This window comes from Aphelocoma coerulescens, chromosome 14, assembly GCF_041296385.1.
Source record: "Aphelocoma coerulescens isolate FSJ_1873_10779 chromosome 14, UR_Acoe_1.0, whole genome shotgun sequence".
In the NCBI taxonomy this organism is placed as follows: domain Eukaryota; kingdom Metazoa; phylum Chordata; class Aves; order Passeriformes; family Corvidae; genus Aphelocoma; species Aphelocoma coerulescens.
The window spans coordinates 2661008-2676566 of record NC_091028.1 but is presented as its reverse complement, the minus strand read 5'-3'; the positions used below and the strand labels follow the sequence as shown (position 1 = coordinate 2676566).

Sequence of the window (15559 nt, the reverse complement as noted above, 5' to 3'; positions counted from 1 at the left end):
TAAAAACAGCCAGGAGTTTTTCCTTTTGGATTTCCATTGTAGGATAATTCAAGAGAACCCTTCCTCAAATGAGCACAACTGACCTTGAAAGTCTCATTACTGCTTTATTTTGAGCTGAAGAATGATTTGGACCAGCTCATCATCCCTCCCTTCCCCCAAAGATTAATCTGGCCATTTCCCCCATTGTGCCACTTTTTTAGGATACAGAGCACCACTGGCTTTTCCAACATCCTTTTCCATGTACAGAATGGCAGCTGTGTAGATCCCAGAAAAGGGAATGCATAGGGAAGCAGTGCTGCATTTTGCCTGAGTGCTGACATTAATTCTCTTGCTACTTTTCTTGATTTGGGGTTTGACAGCCTTAATCACAGACTGGTATTTTCTACTTCTTGTTTCCTCCATTCATTTAGTACTGTGTAGGAAGACAGAGAAAGAAATCCAAACAAAATCTCTCATCCTCACCTCAAATCCAAATCAACCTCCACCTCCCTCATGCAAAAAAAAAACAAACCAACCCAACAGAACTCAACATGCCTGGTTACTTTTCCAAAGCTAACTGTAAATATTCTGAAAATTAAAGTTACATAGCAATGAAATGCAGAGAAAGTGCCCCTGGCAGGAAAGGAAACAATAAAGATGAGGATGTATTTCTCCATGCACGGAATTTGCATGGAATTGGCTTTTCATTTAGGGATCTCACTGTGTGGCACCAAACTCATTCATCAGCTCCACTAAACTCTACAAATCCCAACTGCAATTTCTGTGCTCCAAGACTTGGACCAGCAAGACTGGAAACTGCAAATTAGCTTCCAAATGTAAGGCTGAAATGTGTTTTAAAATAGAAATTCTGTGTCTCCAGCACTGCCACAGGACACCAGTAACCTGCACTGTGCTAATCCACAGCTGGGCTAGAAACAACACAGCTTCCATGGAATTCAGTCATCCTATTTGTGATTGTCATCTGACAGTACAGCTTTGGGATTTGTTTGGGGTTTTTTTCTCCCATACAACTTAACAACATCATAGTCTGAATTCAGCACACCCTGTAGGTTTTGTTTCTTCCTCTGCTGTTAATTAAAGATCCTTTTTTAACATTCCAGATTACCTTTGGAAGCAGTTTAAATATACAGAAAGACTTTATATTCAGTCAGGGAATAAGATATTTGCAAAGGCTTCAGAAAGGCACAGAACCACATTTCCAGAAAATCAGACTTCAAGTCTTCCCCAAAAATATGCACATACATTTACAGCACTCTCTATCTCCAATAACTCTAAAGGAACCATTCCCCTAAATTCTTCTCTAGCTGAAATTTGTTTTCATTCAGAAAGTAATTTATTTTAAAAAGTGTTTCATGACTTGGAGCAATGAAATTTATCTAAAGTATGAAGCTTTTCTACACAGTTTCTATACAAATTATGTACAAAAAGACTCCAACAGAGAAGGTAGAGGTTGTGGAGCAAATTAGTCAACATTTCCAAACGAAATAATGACTTTACTTCACTTTTCCCCAATGATCTTTCCCCAAAAGCTGCTCAGACTATGAAAACAGATCTAGTCAACCCATTAGTGCCAAATGCTGGCATTTCCTTTACAGTTCCTGGAAAATGAAGCCATTTTCATGTAAGATAGAAATAACATTTATCATCAATCTGTTTAAGCTTAGGTAGGAAGAGCTTTTATTTCAATATTTGGAAATGAATGGATTGGAAAAAGAAAGAAAAAAGAGGTTCAGGGACCATAAAACTCCCATGTTTTCAAATTCCTTTAAACACTATGACAGCTGTTGATACATTTTAGCACATGCAACAGGTTCTAGGAGATCAAATGGAATAAAAAACTGAACCCCACTGCTCCCCTGCCCTTCAACAGCACAAACCCTCTGGCAGTGCCCTTAGTGTGAGCATTAATTAGCCAGGCAGTGTCAAAAGAAAATCCCCAATGGAAATCAATAATCTGCAAGCTAAAAAGTAATAAAATTAATCTTGGATTAATGGCAACTAATTTGGTGTCTAGCAGCAAAGCTCTACTCCTCACCTCAAAGCCAGAATGAACTGCAGCTCTTCCCCACCTGGAATGGCAGGGAAGGGCAGGCAGAGGATGCCATTCCTGAGGTCTCCTGAGCACCTCAGCACCCCTGTGAAGGATCCAGGGAGGATGTGGCAGATGAGGAAGGGCAGTTCCTTACTGCCCTCAGCACTGGCTACATGACAAGAACCCCAGACCCAACAGTGATGGAAAAAACCAGCAGCGTTTGGCTCTAAGCCTCTCCTGTGATGGGCAAATTTCATACTTCAAGTGAAAGGCAGAGCTGTGGGCTTATAATTAAAAATTACAAATTCCACTGAGAACTGGTTCTGCAACCGCCTGACTTTTAACCTGAAACCTCTTTGCTGTGCTACAATGTACCAAACTTGACATTTAACACAGGAGCCAAAAATGGGCCCTTCAGGTTTAACAAATCAATGCAGAACCTTGGAACCAGCCCCAAATCGTAAGGAACAGAGCTCAAAAGCCTCTTCTGCGGCTCTCTGGAGGCTCTCCCCGTGCTGTCATTGTCACTTGCTGCCTTCAGGCGATGCTCTCAGAGCTAATGACACAGAAGGTCACCTTTCCCAGGACAGCATTTCTTAAAGACAGCAAGTTCCGTCTGACAAACCCTTTTGCAAAACACAACCTGTGCACCTGGACAGGATTAGCTGGCCCCACCTTGTGCACTCAGCCACAAGGAACGTGTGCTCACAGCTCTCTCTAGGAAATCCAATCCTTTTAGAAATGGCACCTTTAAATAGGCTCCCACTCCAGAGCTCTTAATGACCCCAGAGAAAAGTGGCCGCACTGAAGCACTCTCCTCTCCTCTCCTCTCCTCTCCTCTCCTCTCCTCTCCTCTCCTCTCCTCTCCTCTCCTCTCCTCTCCTCTCCTCTCCTCTCCTCTCCTCTCCTCTCCTCTCCTCTCCTCTCCTCTCCTCTCCTCTCCTCTCCTCTCCTCTCCTCTCCTCTCCTCTCCTCTCCTCCTCTCCTCTCCTCTCCTCTCCTCTCCTCTCCTCCTCTCCTCTCCTCTCCTCTCCTCTCCCCTCCCCTCCCCTCCCCTCCCCTCCCCTCCCCTCCCCTCCCCTCCCCTCCCCTCCCCTCCCCTCCCCTCCCCTCCCCTCCCCTCCCCTCCCCTCCCCTCCCCTCCCCTCCTGCTTTCAGCACACTCCACTTGTGCCTGGCCCCTTTCCAGGGCCCAGTTCTAGACTTGGTATCTTACAAGGCTCAATTTCAAGTGACTAAACAACAGCCAGTTCCAAACCAGTGCTTGAGTACTTTTACAAATGCCTTAATTGATCAATATTGGACTTTTGGCAGAGTTACAGGGATGCTGTACTCTGAACAAAAGGGTCCAATGCTCCATTAAAGCAAATATTAACACATTGCATAGCTGCTGTGTGAAAACTCCTTCAAAGCCAAGAAATGAGGCAGAGTGCCAGAGGAGAAGCAAGTGATTAACAGTTCTGTGACACTGGTGCATGTTGAATTAAACTGGATTATCACTTCTCCCTCTCTTTTGAAATATGAACACCTTGCACACCACACTGATGTATGGATGCAGCAGGAAAGGCAGTGTTCCATGGGTGAACTTCCCAGTGTATCAGCCACCCTTTGAAACACCTGTACTCCATCAAACAAGGATCTGGGAGCACTAATTGTCGAGGCTTAGAGTTTCCAGCTCTTAAGGGTGCACTCCCTACAGCTCAGACCCTGCAAATCTGAACATTTCCAGTATCATGCATGGTCTCCATTCTTTAAAGTCGCTTTTCAGAAAATGAAGAACCTCCAGCATTGCAGATAAAGGCACTGAAGAAAATAATGGCAAGACTTCCTGGCAGTGTGTCACTGACTTCAAACAACAGCTTTTGATTTTACTTCATTACTTCTCCAGCTAAGCTGAAGAACATGTACCTTGCAGGCTGGGATGCCTCCAGCTCCTGCCTCAGAAATAATGAGCCTTGCTCTTGGAAAACTAACAGCATTCATCATTTACCTGTTAGAATATATCCATCCCCACCACTACAGCCTGCATGTGTATTTCCAAACACAGAGTATTTCAGTTTTCTGCTGAAGAGAAAATGCCAAGCTGTTCTCTCAGGCTTCCTGCAATCCAGACATGAATAGGAGAAGGAAGGAAATGCAAACTGTCAGACCCATTCCTTCAAACTCACAGAATATTCATGTCAAGTGCAGACATTAATAAGAACTGAGACTTTTTTCCCTTTTTTCCTTTCAGGCACCCAGTGAACACAAGTTTTTCCATGCTCTCCAGCACGTACTTACCCTCAGTTCCACCTCTTTGCCAAGTAAGTCATACAGGACTGCTCCTTTGGAGGTGATTTCAGAAGCAAGCTGCCTAGCTGCCTTCAAGTCAGCAATCTGGGAACACAGCAAAAGCACTGAATAGCAGAAGAACCCCCAACATCACAAAGAAAATCCATGATATTTCCCATTTTGATGTCAAAATTCCACAGGAGGTCAAAACTCTAGCAGAGGTTTTCCACTGGAATCAGGGTGAACACGTCTCTCTTGGCTTTGAAACAGCCCAGGTGAGGCCCCTTCAGATACAGATTTCTGAGTGAAGCCCCAAGCACTTTAAGCCAAGAAAAAACCCCACAGATCTCCTCAGAACAGTGACTCAGCCAGTTGTTGGTTCATGTGCTGCCCAGGACAAAGGGAAACATAGGCAGAAGTAAAGATTTTATATACCAAGAGGAATGTGACCAGCCTGCAGTGTAAGCTGTGAACCTTTGAGCACTTTCCATGTGGTTTTTTGTTATTTTTTCAGAGAGACACATCAGACTTACACAGAGGAGAATCACCTGTGGGTCTGCCATTTTCTCAAGAATCATAGGAACAGAGAATCACGGGATGGTTTGTGTGGGAAGAGACCTTAAAGCCCATCCAGTCCCACTCTCTGCCATGGGCAGGGACACCTTCCACAGAAGTAGTAACAGAAATTCCTCTTATTTAGTAAAGTGCTGGGTTATTGGGTTTTTTTTAATATTTAGAGAAAGTGCTTTTAAAATATCTAGAGATGGCTTTTATTTTAAGGGCTTGAACAGCTTTGATGTCTGTTAGGGTCACAGGAAGATCTCCCTTTGCTTCAATGCAAATGGACTGAAAATCAACTTTCAGTCAGTATTTTGCAAGCTCCTCCTGTTGCAAAAGTTTTGTAGGTAAAGAATAATCTTTATTCCAGCCTACTCCAATATTTCTACGATTTCAACAGCATTTCAATGCTGTTGAAAGAGAAAGAGAAAGAGAACCAATTTTGTGCCACTGTTGCCTTGTTTGTGTTGAGAATTCAGAGATGAAAACAAATCACAGAATCACAGAACCTCACCTACTGAAAGTCTAACTTAAAACCCTGCCTACTGCCTTGCCAGAACATTCTCCACTTAAATTTCAGCTAGAAAACAGATGAGTTTTTCCTAAGTGAACACAAGAGTGCCAGTTTTGCTTACTTTTGAGCCCAGATCAAACTTGAACTTGCTGCTGTCCTCCTCTGGGAGGTCTGCACGCTCCCCTCCCTGGGTGTTCATGGCCCCGTAGAGCACCGAGGTGACCTTGAGCAGCTCCTTCACAGCGTATCCATCTGCCTGGTACAGCTTCTTTGTGTTGAGCTTGATGTGAGCCTTGGTAGCCTTGGGCAAGAAAGAAGGAATTCAGCAGTCATAAAGAACAAAATCCTCAGTTATCTGCACTCCAGAGCTCTTTTTGGGGGCACCATGTTCTGCTGTACAGAGTAATTCCTCCAATTTGGACACCCAGTTTGTCTCATCATAATACTGGTATTTCTAGAAGAAATTTTTCTGAAAGCTGTGCACTTTCTGCATGTCAGAGCATTTGCAGAAAAACCCTCAAACTATCATTATTTCTTCCCTTAGTAAAGATCAGCAAAAACCCTGTGCACCACTTAAATTCAAATTAAGTTTAAGTGGAAAGTAAGTGCTGCCCAGGGCTTGTGATGATGCTGCAGAGAGGTAAATTTCACCCTTAATGAGTTGCAAGAATAAGATCAGTTATCCTAATTTAACTGTCTTCTCTTCCAGCAGCACCTTCCAAATGTTTCATTGTTTCTCTCAATTTTCCCCTGCTATGATATTAGTGATTTTATTCCCTTGTCTCCCATCTCTGAAAGGTACAGACAGAGCAGTAAGGAAAAAAATATTAAAAATTCTAATATTATCTTTTTGTACTTCAAAATAATAAAGGGGGGAAATGACTATCTGTCACAGGACACAAACGTTGTTCTTGAAATTCCTGGTAAGTTTATATTATAAATGAATAGCCCCAAGGAGCCAACCACAAATTTCAGATTAAACTTTGAGGGAGTCTTCGTGGTGGCATAACTAAACAAGGAAGCAAAAAAAAAAAAATTGATCACCAGCTATGGATATAAAAATTAAGCTTAAAAATGACACATTAAGCCCAAAAGTGACTTAACATCTTCTTTTCAGTGTATTTTTAAGATGAAACTTCTGGTGAAATGTTTCTCCTTTGGGAATGCTGTGGCAGATAGAGCCTATCCATGAGTCACTGGTGGTATTACACAGCTTTGGTTTTACAGTGTTCCTAGAAGGAATTCCCATTCCCCTCAGGCTCTGACAGGGCAGGATCTTCAAGCTGGGGGAAGAGTCTCAAATATTACAGTATTTGGTACAAGGTTTGCCCACCTGTGAAACTAAAGAGAGAAAGGACCACCACTTCAAACCGTGGATTTGGCTCCAGCTTTTCAAAGGAAACAAAGCAAATGGATGTTGGCCCATGTTTCTTTGCATGTATTTTATTAAACTTTGTGACTTAAGAATCAGATTTTAATTTCCAATAAATATTTTCCTTTTGCCTCTCTCATCCCAAAATCTCAATCCAGCAGAGGAAAATGACTCTGTATCTGTTTCCAGTGACACGACCCAAGTGGAACGGCTGGAGCTGTGTCAGAGGAGGGTCAGGCTGGAGATCAGGAAAAGGTTTTTCCCCCAGAGGGTGCTGGGGCACTGACCAGGCTCCCCAGGGAATGGGCACGGCCCCGAGGCTGCCAGAGCTCAAGGTTCCAACTCAGGATCTTCTGTGATTCCTGAAAATTGAAGCCCAAACTCCTAGAACAGGCTCCTGATGTTTTGCACCCTGAGCTGGGGGAATACGAGAGCCACAGTACAAAAAAACCCTGATTCCTTTTGAAACGTTGTTCTCAGAATGACCTCAAATGAGCCAAGACACAAAGTGAAAAGCCAGGTATGTCCACCTCCCTTCCTCTGCAGTAGAAGCAATCTAAAAAATTAATTGTAGAAACAGCAAGTGTGACATTGTAGGAGAAGTGGTCATTAAATTGATGGACTCTGTTAAACATCCCCTGTCCAAATGCACTAAATTATAAAGGGTGTTGTTAAGACAGGAGTTCCAATTTTAGCTCCATTCACTCTCAAGAGAGTAAAATCAATGTCTAGTGAGAGGGAAAAAATGGCTTTTCATTCAAAGGCTACTTAAAAAGAGAAAAAAAATACACAGACAAGTACATATATTTTTCAGATTGGCACAATGGCCCTGTGGAGTCAAGAAGACAACTTCATGTTTGGAAAGTCACCTCATCACTTCATGTTTGGGACAGTTGCCTATTTTATTTGTTGTTTTATTTTATAACATTTCTAGTTTTAAAGAACCATTTAAAACCACAGCTATTTATTCTGAAGATCAGATGGTTAAAATGCAACAGAAAAATATATAAATATATAGCAAGAATGGCAGCAACAGCCAGAAAATTTGCTTAACTTCACAATCTGCTTTATTAATATAATGGAGCCAAATTTTGACTGTGGTGTCTGACTCTTGCAAAAGGTTTTGTGGCCTTAGGTTTCTGAGTTTGTTTTCCTGAATGGATTTCTATGAGATGAACTCGTCAGAGGCTTTTTGTTGCACTCTACTTCAAATTTGGATCCAAGTGGGCTCCAGCAGGGGCCAGGTATTGAGCCCCACCAATTAGGGCAGCTCTAAGGGGGCAAATGATTAAAAACCCACCTAAGACAACCTTGCAGACACTTCAGAACTTTTAGGTGTGGAAAGGAGACATTTAGTAAATTCTCAAACTGCCAGGAACACAGAGCACTACCTAATTTGTGTGGAAAATTAACACCTCCTTACTCCTTGCTCAGTAAAGCAGAGCAAAGCTCCAGTTGTATTTCCTAATGATGGATCTGTCCTGACATTCTCTTCTGAGACAATTCTGTCTCCATCAAATCTCCCAAATTAAGCCATTAACTCCTGGAGAACATAATTGTGGACAGTGAATTATTAAGGAAATGTCTACAAGCTTTTCTCATCCTGAAAATGCTGAAAACCTACAATAATCCCCATATTAACTTTAATATTAACTAAGTACAGTATGATTAAAGTAATTTCCATTAATTTCATTTTCTGAATCATATTATGTAATTCTCCAAAACCTTTGAGATTTCTGACATGAAATCAGCTATTGAAAAGAAGGACATTATTTCTGCTTCCAGACTTGTGCTTGGAGGGGGGAAACACTTCCAAACAAAACAGACCTTTTCACTCCATCTCATGATGCTCCAGGGCTCAAAAGTACATTCTAATATGTACAGGAAGGTACCATGCTCTGAACATGGCAAAATGAAGAACTAAGAGAATTTATGGTGCACACTATTCACAAATGACAAGGGAAATATTCTTAAAATGACATTTTAAATTTTTTTTTAAGTATTGTAATTCATCTTTGGTATTAGCATAAAGACTTCCATTGCTTCCAGATCCACCTGCAGCCCCAGAAAGTTCTTTTCACATAATGAAGGGTGTTATCTAAGTGTGTGATAACATCAAAGGCTCACACTGCTTCAAAATCACATGAATTTTGGACAATGTTATTTTATTCCAAAAGACTAAAAAATTTCATGGCCCAATCCAAATATGCTCATGCATAAAAAAACTGGTCTGAGAAAAACACATGCCCTGATCTATGGAAAATCCCATACAACATATGCCAATATATGATTCTATACCATAATGAAAACATCAGAAGTTATGATTATTCAAGCACAGAAAAGAATCAGGCATCCAAACTTAGCAATAACCATGGTGGGATCTCTTTTAAAACAACTGAAATGGTTTAAAACCATCTCCTATCTACAGCTGTGTCTTCCACTGTTACCTTTTATAAATAAGGAGAGATAAGAATGAATATAATTTTAGATCCCAATATTGTATTTAGATCCCAGTTCTGCAGAGAGAAGGCCAAGATGTCTGTAACAGCACGCCCTGGCCTCTTCAAATTTCCACCAGCACAAGACACAGGATCACAGAATGGTTTGGGTTGGAAGGGACCTTAAATCCCATCCAGTCCCACCCCGTGCCATGGGCAGGGACACCTTCCACTAGGCCAGGCTGCTCCAAGCCCCATCCAACCTGGACACTTCCAGGGATAATGCAGCACCAGAATGCAACACAAACTCAGCCACCCCTTGAAGGGAAACTCTGTAGGGTTAAGAGGGAAAGCTCTAAAGCTGACATGGAACCAGGATTTCAGATGTTCAGGATTTCAGCCCAAGCACAGCTCCCGGGCAGACTCACCATGAACTGAGCCACAGCCTTAATGAAGAAAACCCGGTCCTGCTCTGTCTCCACATCCCCAGGAATGTCAGTCTGAGGTTCATACCTGTGCAGACAACAGGTGGAGATTAGAACAAGGTTCTGGCAACATTAAAAGAGACTGGTCCATCTGTGAGGTAAAAATCAAACACAAAGCAAGCATGGACAAGAGTGGAAAATAAATGTGCAGCTCCCACTGCAGCCTGGGGCATCCAGACCCTGGAATGCACACAGTGGGGTTGTACAAAACCTGACACACTGCACAAATTCATATCCAGACATCATTTCGAACATACTCCTTTCACATGTAAAGGAAACTTATGGAAAAACAAACTGAAATCTGTGAAACGCTTAAAAAAACCCAGGAGATGCAGAAAATTCTAGAAGTGGCCAGTCTATAGGAAGCAGGGAGGAATAAAGGAAAATTCAGTGATTTGGACCCTCAGTGTAAACAGCAGCATCTTCAAGACTATTTAGGCAACTTAATCCAAGTAATTTTGAGTGGTTGTGAGTATATCCCTATTTCATGACAATTGCAAGAGTATTCAGCAAATTTCTAATGGCTTGGGAATTAATGGATATTAATTATGAATCCAGGACAAAAAAACAGCAATCAGACAAACTGGTCAATGTTGGTTTCAATTATAATATTCTACCTCATGATCTTAAAAAAAACCCCTTAATTTTACACTAAATTGGGAGAGAGAAGATAGTGTATCATTCAAGTAACACTTCAAGACACAGAAATATTTAACCAAAGGCTGACAATGGGTTAAGTGGGTGTAAAACTGCAACTGGACAGTGGTAGATTAGAACCAAACCATTTTACTTGTTTTAAACATGTTGTGGATGCAGGACAATACCAGGCTGAGCCAACAACTGTAGCAGCAAGGCAAAAACTGGCTGGGTTTTGGTGAAATTCCCACAGTAGATCACCCTGTTTGGATAAAAGGTCATGGACAGGATGGTTGTGGAATTTGGAGAATATGGGAGAGAGATAAGGCTACTTTTGAATGAATGTGCCCACAGTCAGGGTGCAACCTCTGCCAGGACTGAGTCACTGCGTTTCCTACTCCAGTCTGTGTAATTAAACTAAAAACCTGCAAACTACCACATTTCTATCTGGGATTTAGAAGAGCAGAGCTCAAAGAATGACTAAGTGTCACTGAGTTTCCTAATTTCACACCGCACCATCAGTTCCAAGCACACTCCCCGCATGCCAGCATCAGCCCAAAATTTGTTAGCCTCATCACCAACCTTTTCACCAGCCACAGCAGCACTTCTGACACAAGCATGAAGTTTGGGGTGTGGAAATTCTCCATGGATATGAGTCGAGGATACCCCAGCGCTCTCATCATCTCAGTAAAATCTGAAAAATGAGGAAGAGCAGGGATTCCTTCTTATATATCCAATAAGGGCTTTGCCAAGATTGCCATCCCCCACAGAGTGCTGCTTAGTTTCCATGAGATATACCCAGTGCAAAGCACTGTTAAAAAATTCAACCTCAATAATTAACATAAATCACATCATTTCAACAGAAAACACGCCAAAGTGAAAAGAGGCGTTTTAAACGAGATTCACTGAGCTGAAACAACGCTGACACAGTCTCTCCCTGCAAACGCAAGGTTCACTTGTGTCCCCCAGGGGCTGGGGGAATCCCGCCCGTGCAGGGCTGTGCCACCGGGACCCCTCCCAGGCAGGGACCGGCGGGCTCAGCCCCGCATCCCCCGCGGCACCGCCCGCCGGCAGCTCCGGGTGCGGCCGAGCGGAGCAGCGGGGCCCCCCGGGAGGCCGAGCCGGGGGTGCCGCGTCCCTCCCGGCCCCGCCCGGCCCCGCCCGGTCCCTCCCGGCCCCTCCCGGCCCCGGCCGCGCTCACTGCGGAGGTCGCGGAACGACATCGCCGGGACCCGCGGCCGCCGCGGCTCTGAGGCAACGCGCTACGGCGGCGCGGCGGGGCCAAACCCTGCGGGAAGCGAAGTGTGCGGCGGGCCGGACACTGAATCACGGAATCACGGAATCACGGAATCACGGAATCACGGGATAACTTGAGGTGGAAGAGCGCTCTGAGATCTGCGAATCAACCTGTGATCGGTCGCCACCGTGGCGACCAGAGCAGAGCACTGAGTGCCACGTCTAAGCTTTCCTTAAACACCTCCCGCCACAGTTGAATCCATCGCGCACATGGGCAGCCCGTTCTGATATCTCATCACCCTTTATGGTGTGAAAAACGAGGTTCACTCTTAGTAGAGTTTTAAGGAAAGTTTAATTAAAGGGACAATTAGGAGACAATAGCAAAAAGGGTATTACGGCTGGGTGCTTTGGCAGAGATCCAAAGGCACAACTCTACATCCAAAAGATCGTCTGTAAAAGTACATCTCTTATTGCATATTCATCACAATCATGCATGATTCATAAATTCTTTGGAGTTTCTGTGTATCATCCCATCAGCCTTATCTTCCTCCTTGGCTCCATTCCATCTCTGCTCCCTCCATCAATTCTTCTCTCTGGTTTCAGGTCTTCTCTGATAAGATACTCCAGGAACGTGAAGGCTTTCTCTGCCTATCTTTTCTAAACTGACTACATAAACAGTAGACGTTCTATGTCATGTACTACAATACAGAACCTAGGTAAAGTTTTTCTAACATTAAGGAACATGAAAAAAAAAGCCAATATCACAATATATTCATAACAATTATGTAACCTGCGAAAAGCCAACATCACAATACATTCATAACAACAGGAAGAAATTCTTCCTAGTATCCAACCTAAACCTCGCCTGGCACACTTAAGACTATGTCTTCTTATCCTGTCCCTTGTTCCCTGGGAGCAGAGCCCGGCCCCCACCTATTACAGCTGGTGAGGGGTCAGTGGCTCTGACCCAGGAAGAGGTGACCAGTCCGGGGAGATGGTCCCAAAAGGAATCGCCTTCCCGAGGCCCGGTGTCTTCCCTCAGCTGCTGGCAGGAGGGCCCTTGCAGAGACTGTCAGCTCTTTAGTGATTATCAGCTCGTGATTCCAGCTCAGCTCTGCAGGGCAGCCTCCAGGCCAGACCAGACCAGAGAGAGAGATGAGAGGCTCGTGTGGCTGGTTCCTCATGGAAGGAGCTTTATTGTTGGTCCCCTCCAGCAAAGGGGAAAGCCAGGGATGAGAGCTCTCCCTCACAGGGGCAGAGGGCTTAGCTTTTATAGGGATACAGGGGATGGGTGAAAGCCAATGGGTTACAAAGGATCTGCACAGGGTCTCCTAAAGGATTGTGGGTCTGTCTTTTCTCACCGTGACCAAAGAAGTGGCTGCCTTTCCAGGGAGTCCTGCTGGGCGATTACAAAATCTCTCATCTCCAGGGCAGGGCCTGGGCATACCCCACACCCACCTGGCTGCACCCTCCTGTCACGAAGCTGCCGAGAGTGAGAAGGTCCCCCCTGAGCCTCCTCCAGGAAGGGCCCCCCAGGCTCCCTCAGCCCCTCCACACAGGACATGAGCTGCAGACCCTTTCCCAGCTCCATTCCCTTCCCTGCACCCACTCCAGCCCCTCAATGTCCTTCTGCAACTGAGGGCCCCACAACTGCACACAGCACTCGAGCTGTGGCCTCCCCAGTGCCCAGCACAGGGCCACGAGCCCTGCCCTGCTCCTGCCGGCCACTCCCTGCGCCCCGCCCTGGCTCTGCCCCGGCGGCCTCGGCCGGCTCCGGCCTCCCCCGTGTGCTGTGGGGCGGGAGGCGCTGCCCCGACAGCCCGGGCGAAGCGGTGGCAGCTCCGTGTCGTGGCTGCGTCCCCCGCGCTGGGGACACCCCCGGGTAAGCCGGGATGGGGTTTGTGCCTCAGGAGGGAGGGCTGGGAGCCATCCCCGGGGGATTCTGAGGAACCCCGGCCGTGTGTGCGGTGTGAGGGGAGGCCCGGCGGGGCCCGTTCTGCACCCGGCCGGAGCACACACGGACCCACCGGCCACATCCCGGGGATCCATCCACCCTCCACGCGCTCTGCAGAGGACGACGAGGATCTCTCCGAGGGCAAGAGCCCGGCTTTTGTGGAGCAAAAATCAAAGGAAACCATGAATGAGACTAGAAGGTAAATCTCCAACTGCAGACTGGGGTATCTGGACCCTGGAATGCACACAGGGGGTTTGTGTATGAACTGCAAAACGTGTAAAGCCTGACACACGTCCCTGGCAGGAATTGCTGCTGGGGGCCCTGAATAGACCTCTTCAGCCACTGTGGATAAGGAGCAAAATTTACTAGGCTCAGTCAAGGCTGGGAAATATTTATTTTCATAAGGAGATGAAAACATGGCTGTTAGAAAGTCTACTAACAGCAGCCTGTATCTTCACAAGTGCGTTTCCCTTTGTTGTGAAGAAACCATAAACACAAGACACAAAATTCCTAACCCTGCTACAGTATTCATTATATATCCTCACTGTTCCCTATTGTCAGGTCTACATTTCCGTCCTGGATTTCCTTTTGTCCGTAAGCACCAGGGCAGGCCATGGCTTTGCTCATGCCAACCTTCCAGCAGACAGTTTGTATCCTGTACATCATCCATGACTCAGAACTCTGAAAGTTCTTCAGAATAAAAGTCAATTAAACTGTACAGGTACATTTTTATAGGAAAACTGAGAATCCCACCTTTAGAAATATTTTATTGATAACATCTACAAATTATCTTTTGTTCTATTACTGTCCATATTGTACCAGAATGCACCAAAAGGCACAGGGAGGGTTCTGGGTTGTCCCAGAAGGTGCTCTCAGGACCCTGGGGCACCTGGGGGTGCTGCTTGGCAGTGGCTGAAGCAGAGCCAGGTGTGCCCAGGTGGGCAAGAAGGCCAATGGCCCCTGGCCTGTGTCAGCAGTGGCGTGGCCAGCAGGAGCAGGGCAGGGCTTATGGCCCTGTGCTGGGCACTGGGGAGGCCACAGCTCGAGTGCTGTGTGCAGTTGTGGGGCCCTCAGTTGCAGAAGGACATTGAGGGGCTGGAGCGGGTGCAGGGAAGGGAAGGGAGCTGGGGAAGGGTCTGGAGCTCATGTCCTGTGTGGAGAGGCTGTGGGAGCCTGGGGGCCCATCCTGGAGAAGAGGAGGCTCAGGGGGGACCTTCTCACTCTCGGCAGCTTCGTGACAGGAGGGTGCAGCCAGGTGGGAGCTGGGCTCTGCTCCCAGGGATCAAGGGACAGGATAAGGGGACGTGGAGTCACAGAATCACAGAATGTGTGGAGTTGGAAGGGACCCCCAAGGATCCTCCAAGTCCAGCTCTTGGCCCTGCACTGGAGAGCCCTGTGCTGAACATGCCACTGTGAAAGTCTGCACAGGGGACAGAGGAGAGTCCTGCAAGAGTCACCCGTATTCGAGAGAAGGGAGAGAGTGCTCCAGGCCGTACCCCGGTGGGGTCTCAGGTTTTTGGAGGAGGCAGCCTCCTTTTCTCCTGAACTCCTGACCGCATGTTGCCCTCCTCCTTTCCCCAGTGCTGATGTCCTAGGAAGGTGCAGCCTTCCCCAACCACCTACTCCATATTGCCCCTTGAACATAGCCCTGCCTTGTCATGCATTGTACAACCACTGAAATGAGCTTGAAGCCCAGCCTGGGCAGAAAAGTTCCTCTTCACAAGTCCATGAAGCCTGGGCATTTTCCCCTAAAGTTCAGGAGTTCAGACTGTGCTTGAGTCTGCAAAACTTGCATGGCTTGATGTTGGTGAAGACCCCACAGCCATTCCTCCAGACCGAGTCCTCTGTGATGACATTTGCACCCATTTCTCCTGTCACAGGTAACAGCCTTGTGACATCACAGCCTTTGGGGACAGTGTTGATAAGTGTCCCCAGCCCGTCGCCGTGCCCAGAGCCCAGGCAGAAGTCGGCTGGGAAGGACGTCCAGGGCCTGTTCAGCGGTGGCAGCTCGTCCGTCAGCAGCACCATGCTCAGCCAGGGGCTCTTGCCGCTGCTGCCGCTCT

At 46.1% G+C, this 15559-nt stretch overlaps 1 protein-coding gene across 3 annotated transcripts in view; it reads right to left on the bottom strand.

Annotated features, from left to right (window-relative positions):
• CLUAP1 (clusterin associated protein 1) overlaps positions 1-11586 on the bottom strand; it is a 58334-nt gene extending 46748 nt beyond the window's left edge. For all 3 annotated transcript variants that reach the window (XM_069029994.1, XM_069029995.1, XM_069029996.1), the window contains exons 1-5: positions 11508-11586; positions 10889-11000; positions 9614-9698; positions 5497-5676; positions 4313-4408 (exon numbers count right to left, since the gene is read on the bottom strand). In XM_069029994.1, the coding sequence (XP_068886095.1) occupies positions 4313-4408; positions 5497-5676; positions 9614-9698; positions 10889-11000; positions 11508-11529 (495 nt within the window). In that variant the 5' untranslated portion in view covers positions 11530-11586. The remainder of the gene's footprint in view (positions 1-4312; positions 4409-5496; positions 5677-9613; positions 9699-10888; positions 11001-11507) is intronic.
• Between the last annotated feature and the right edge of the window lie 3973 nt (positions 11587-15559).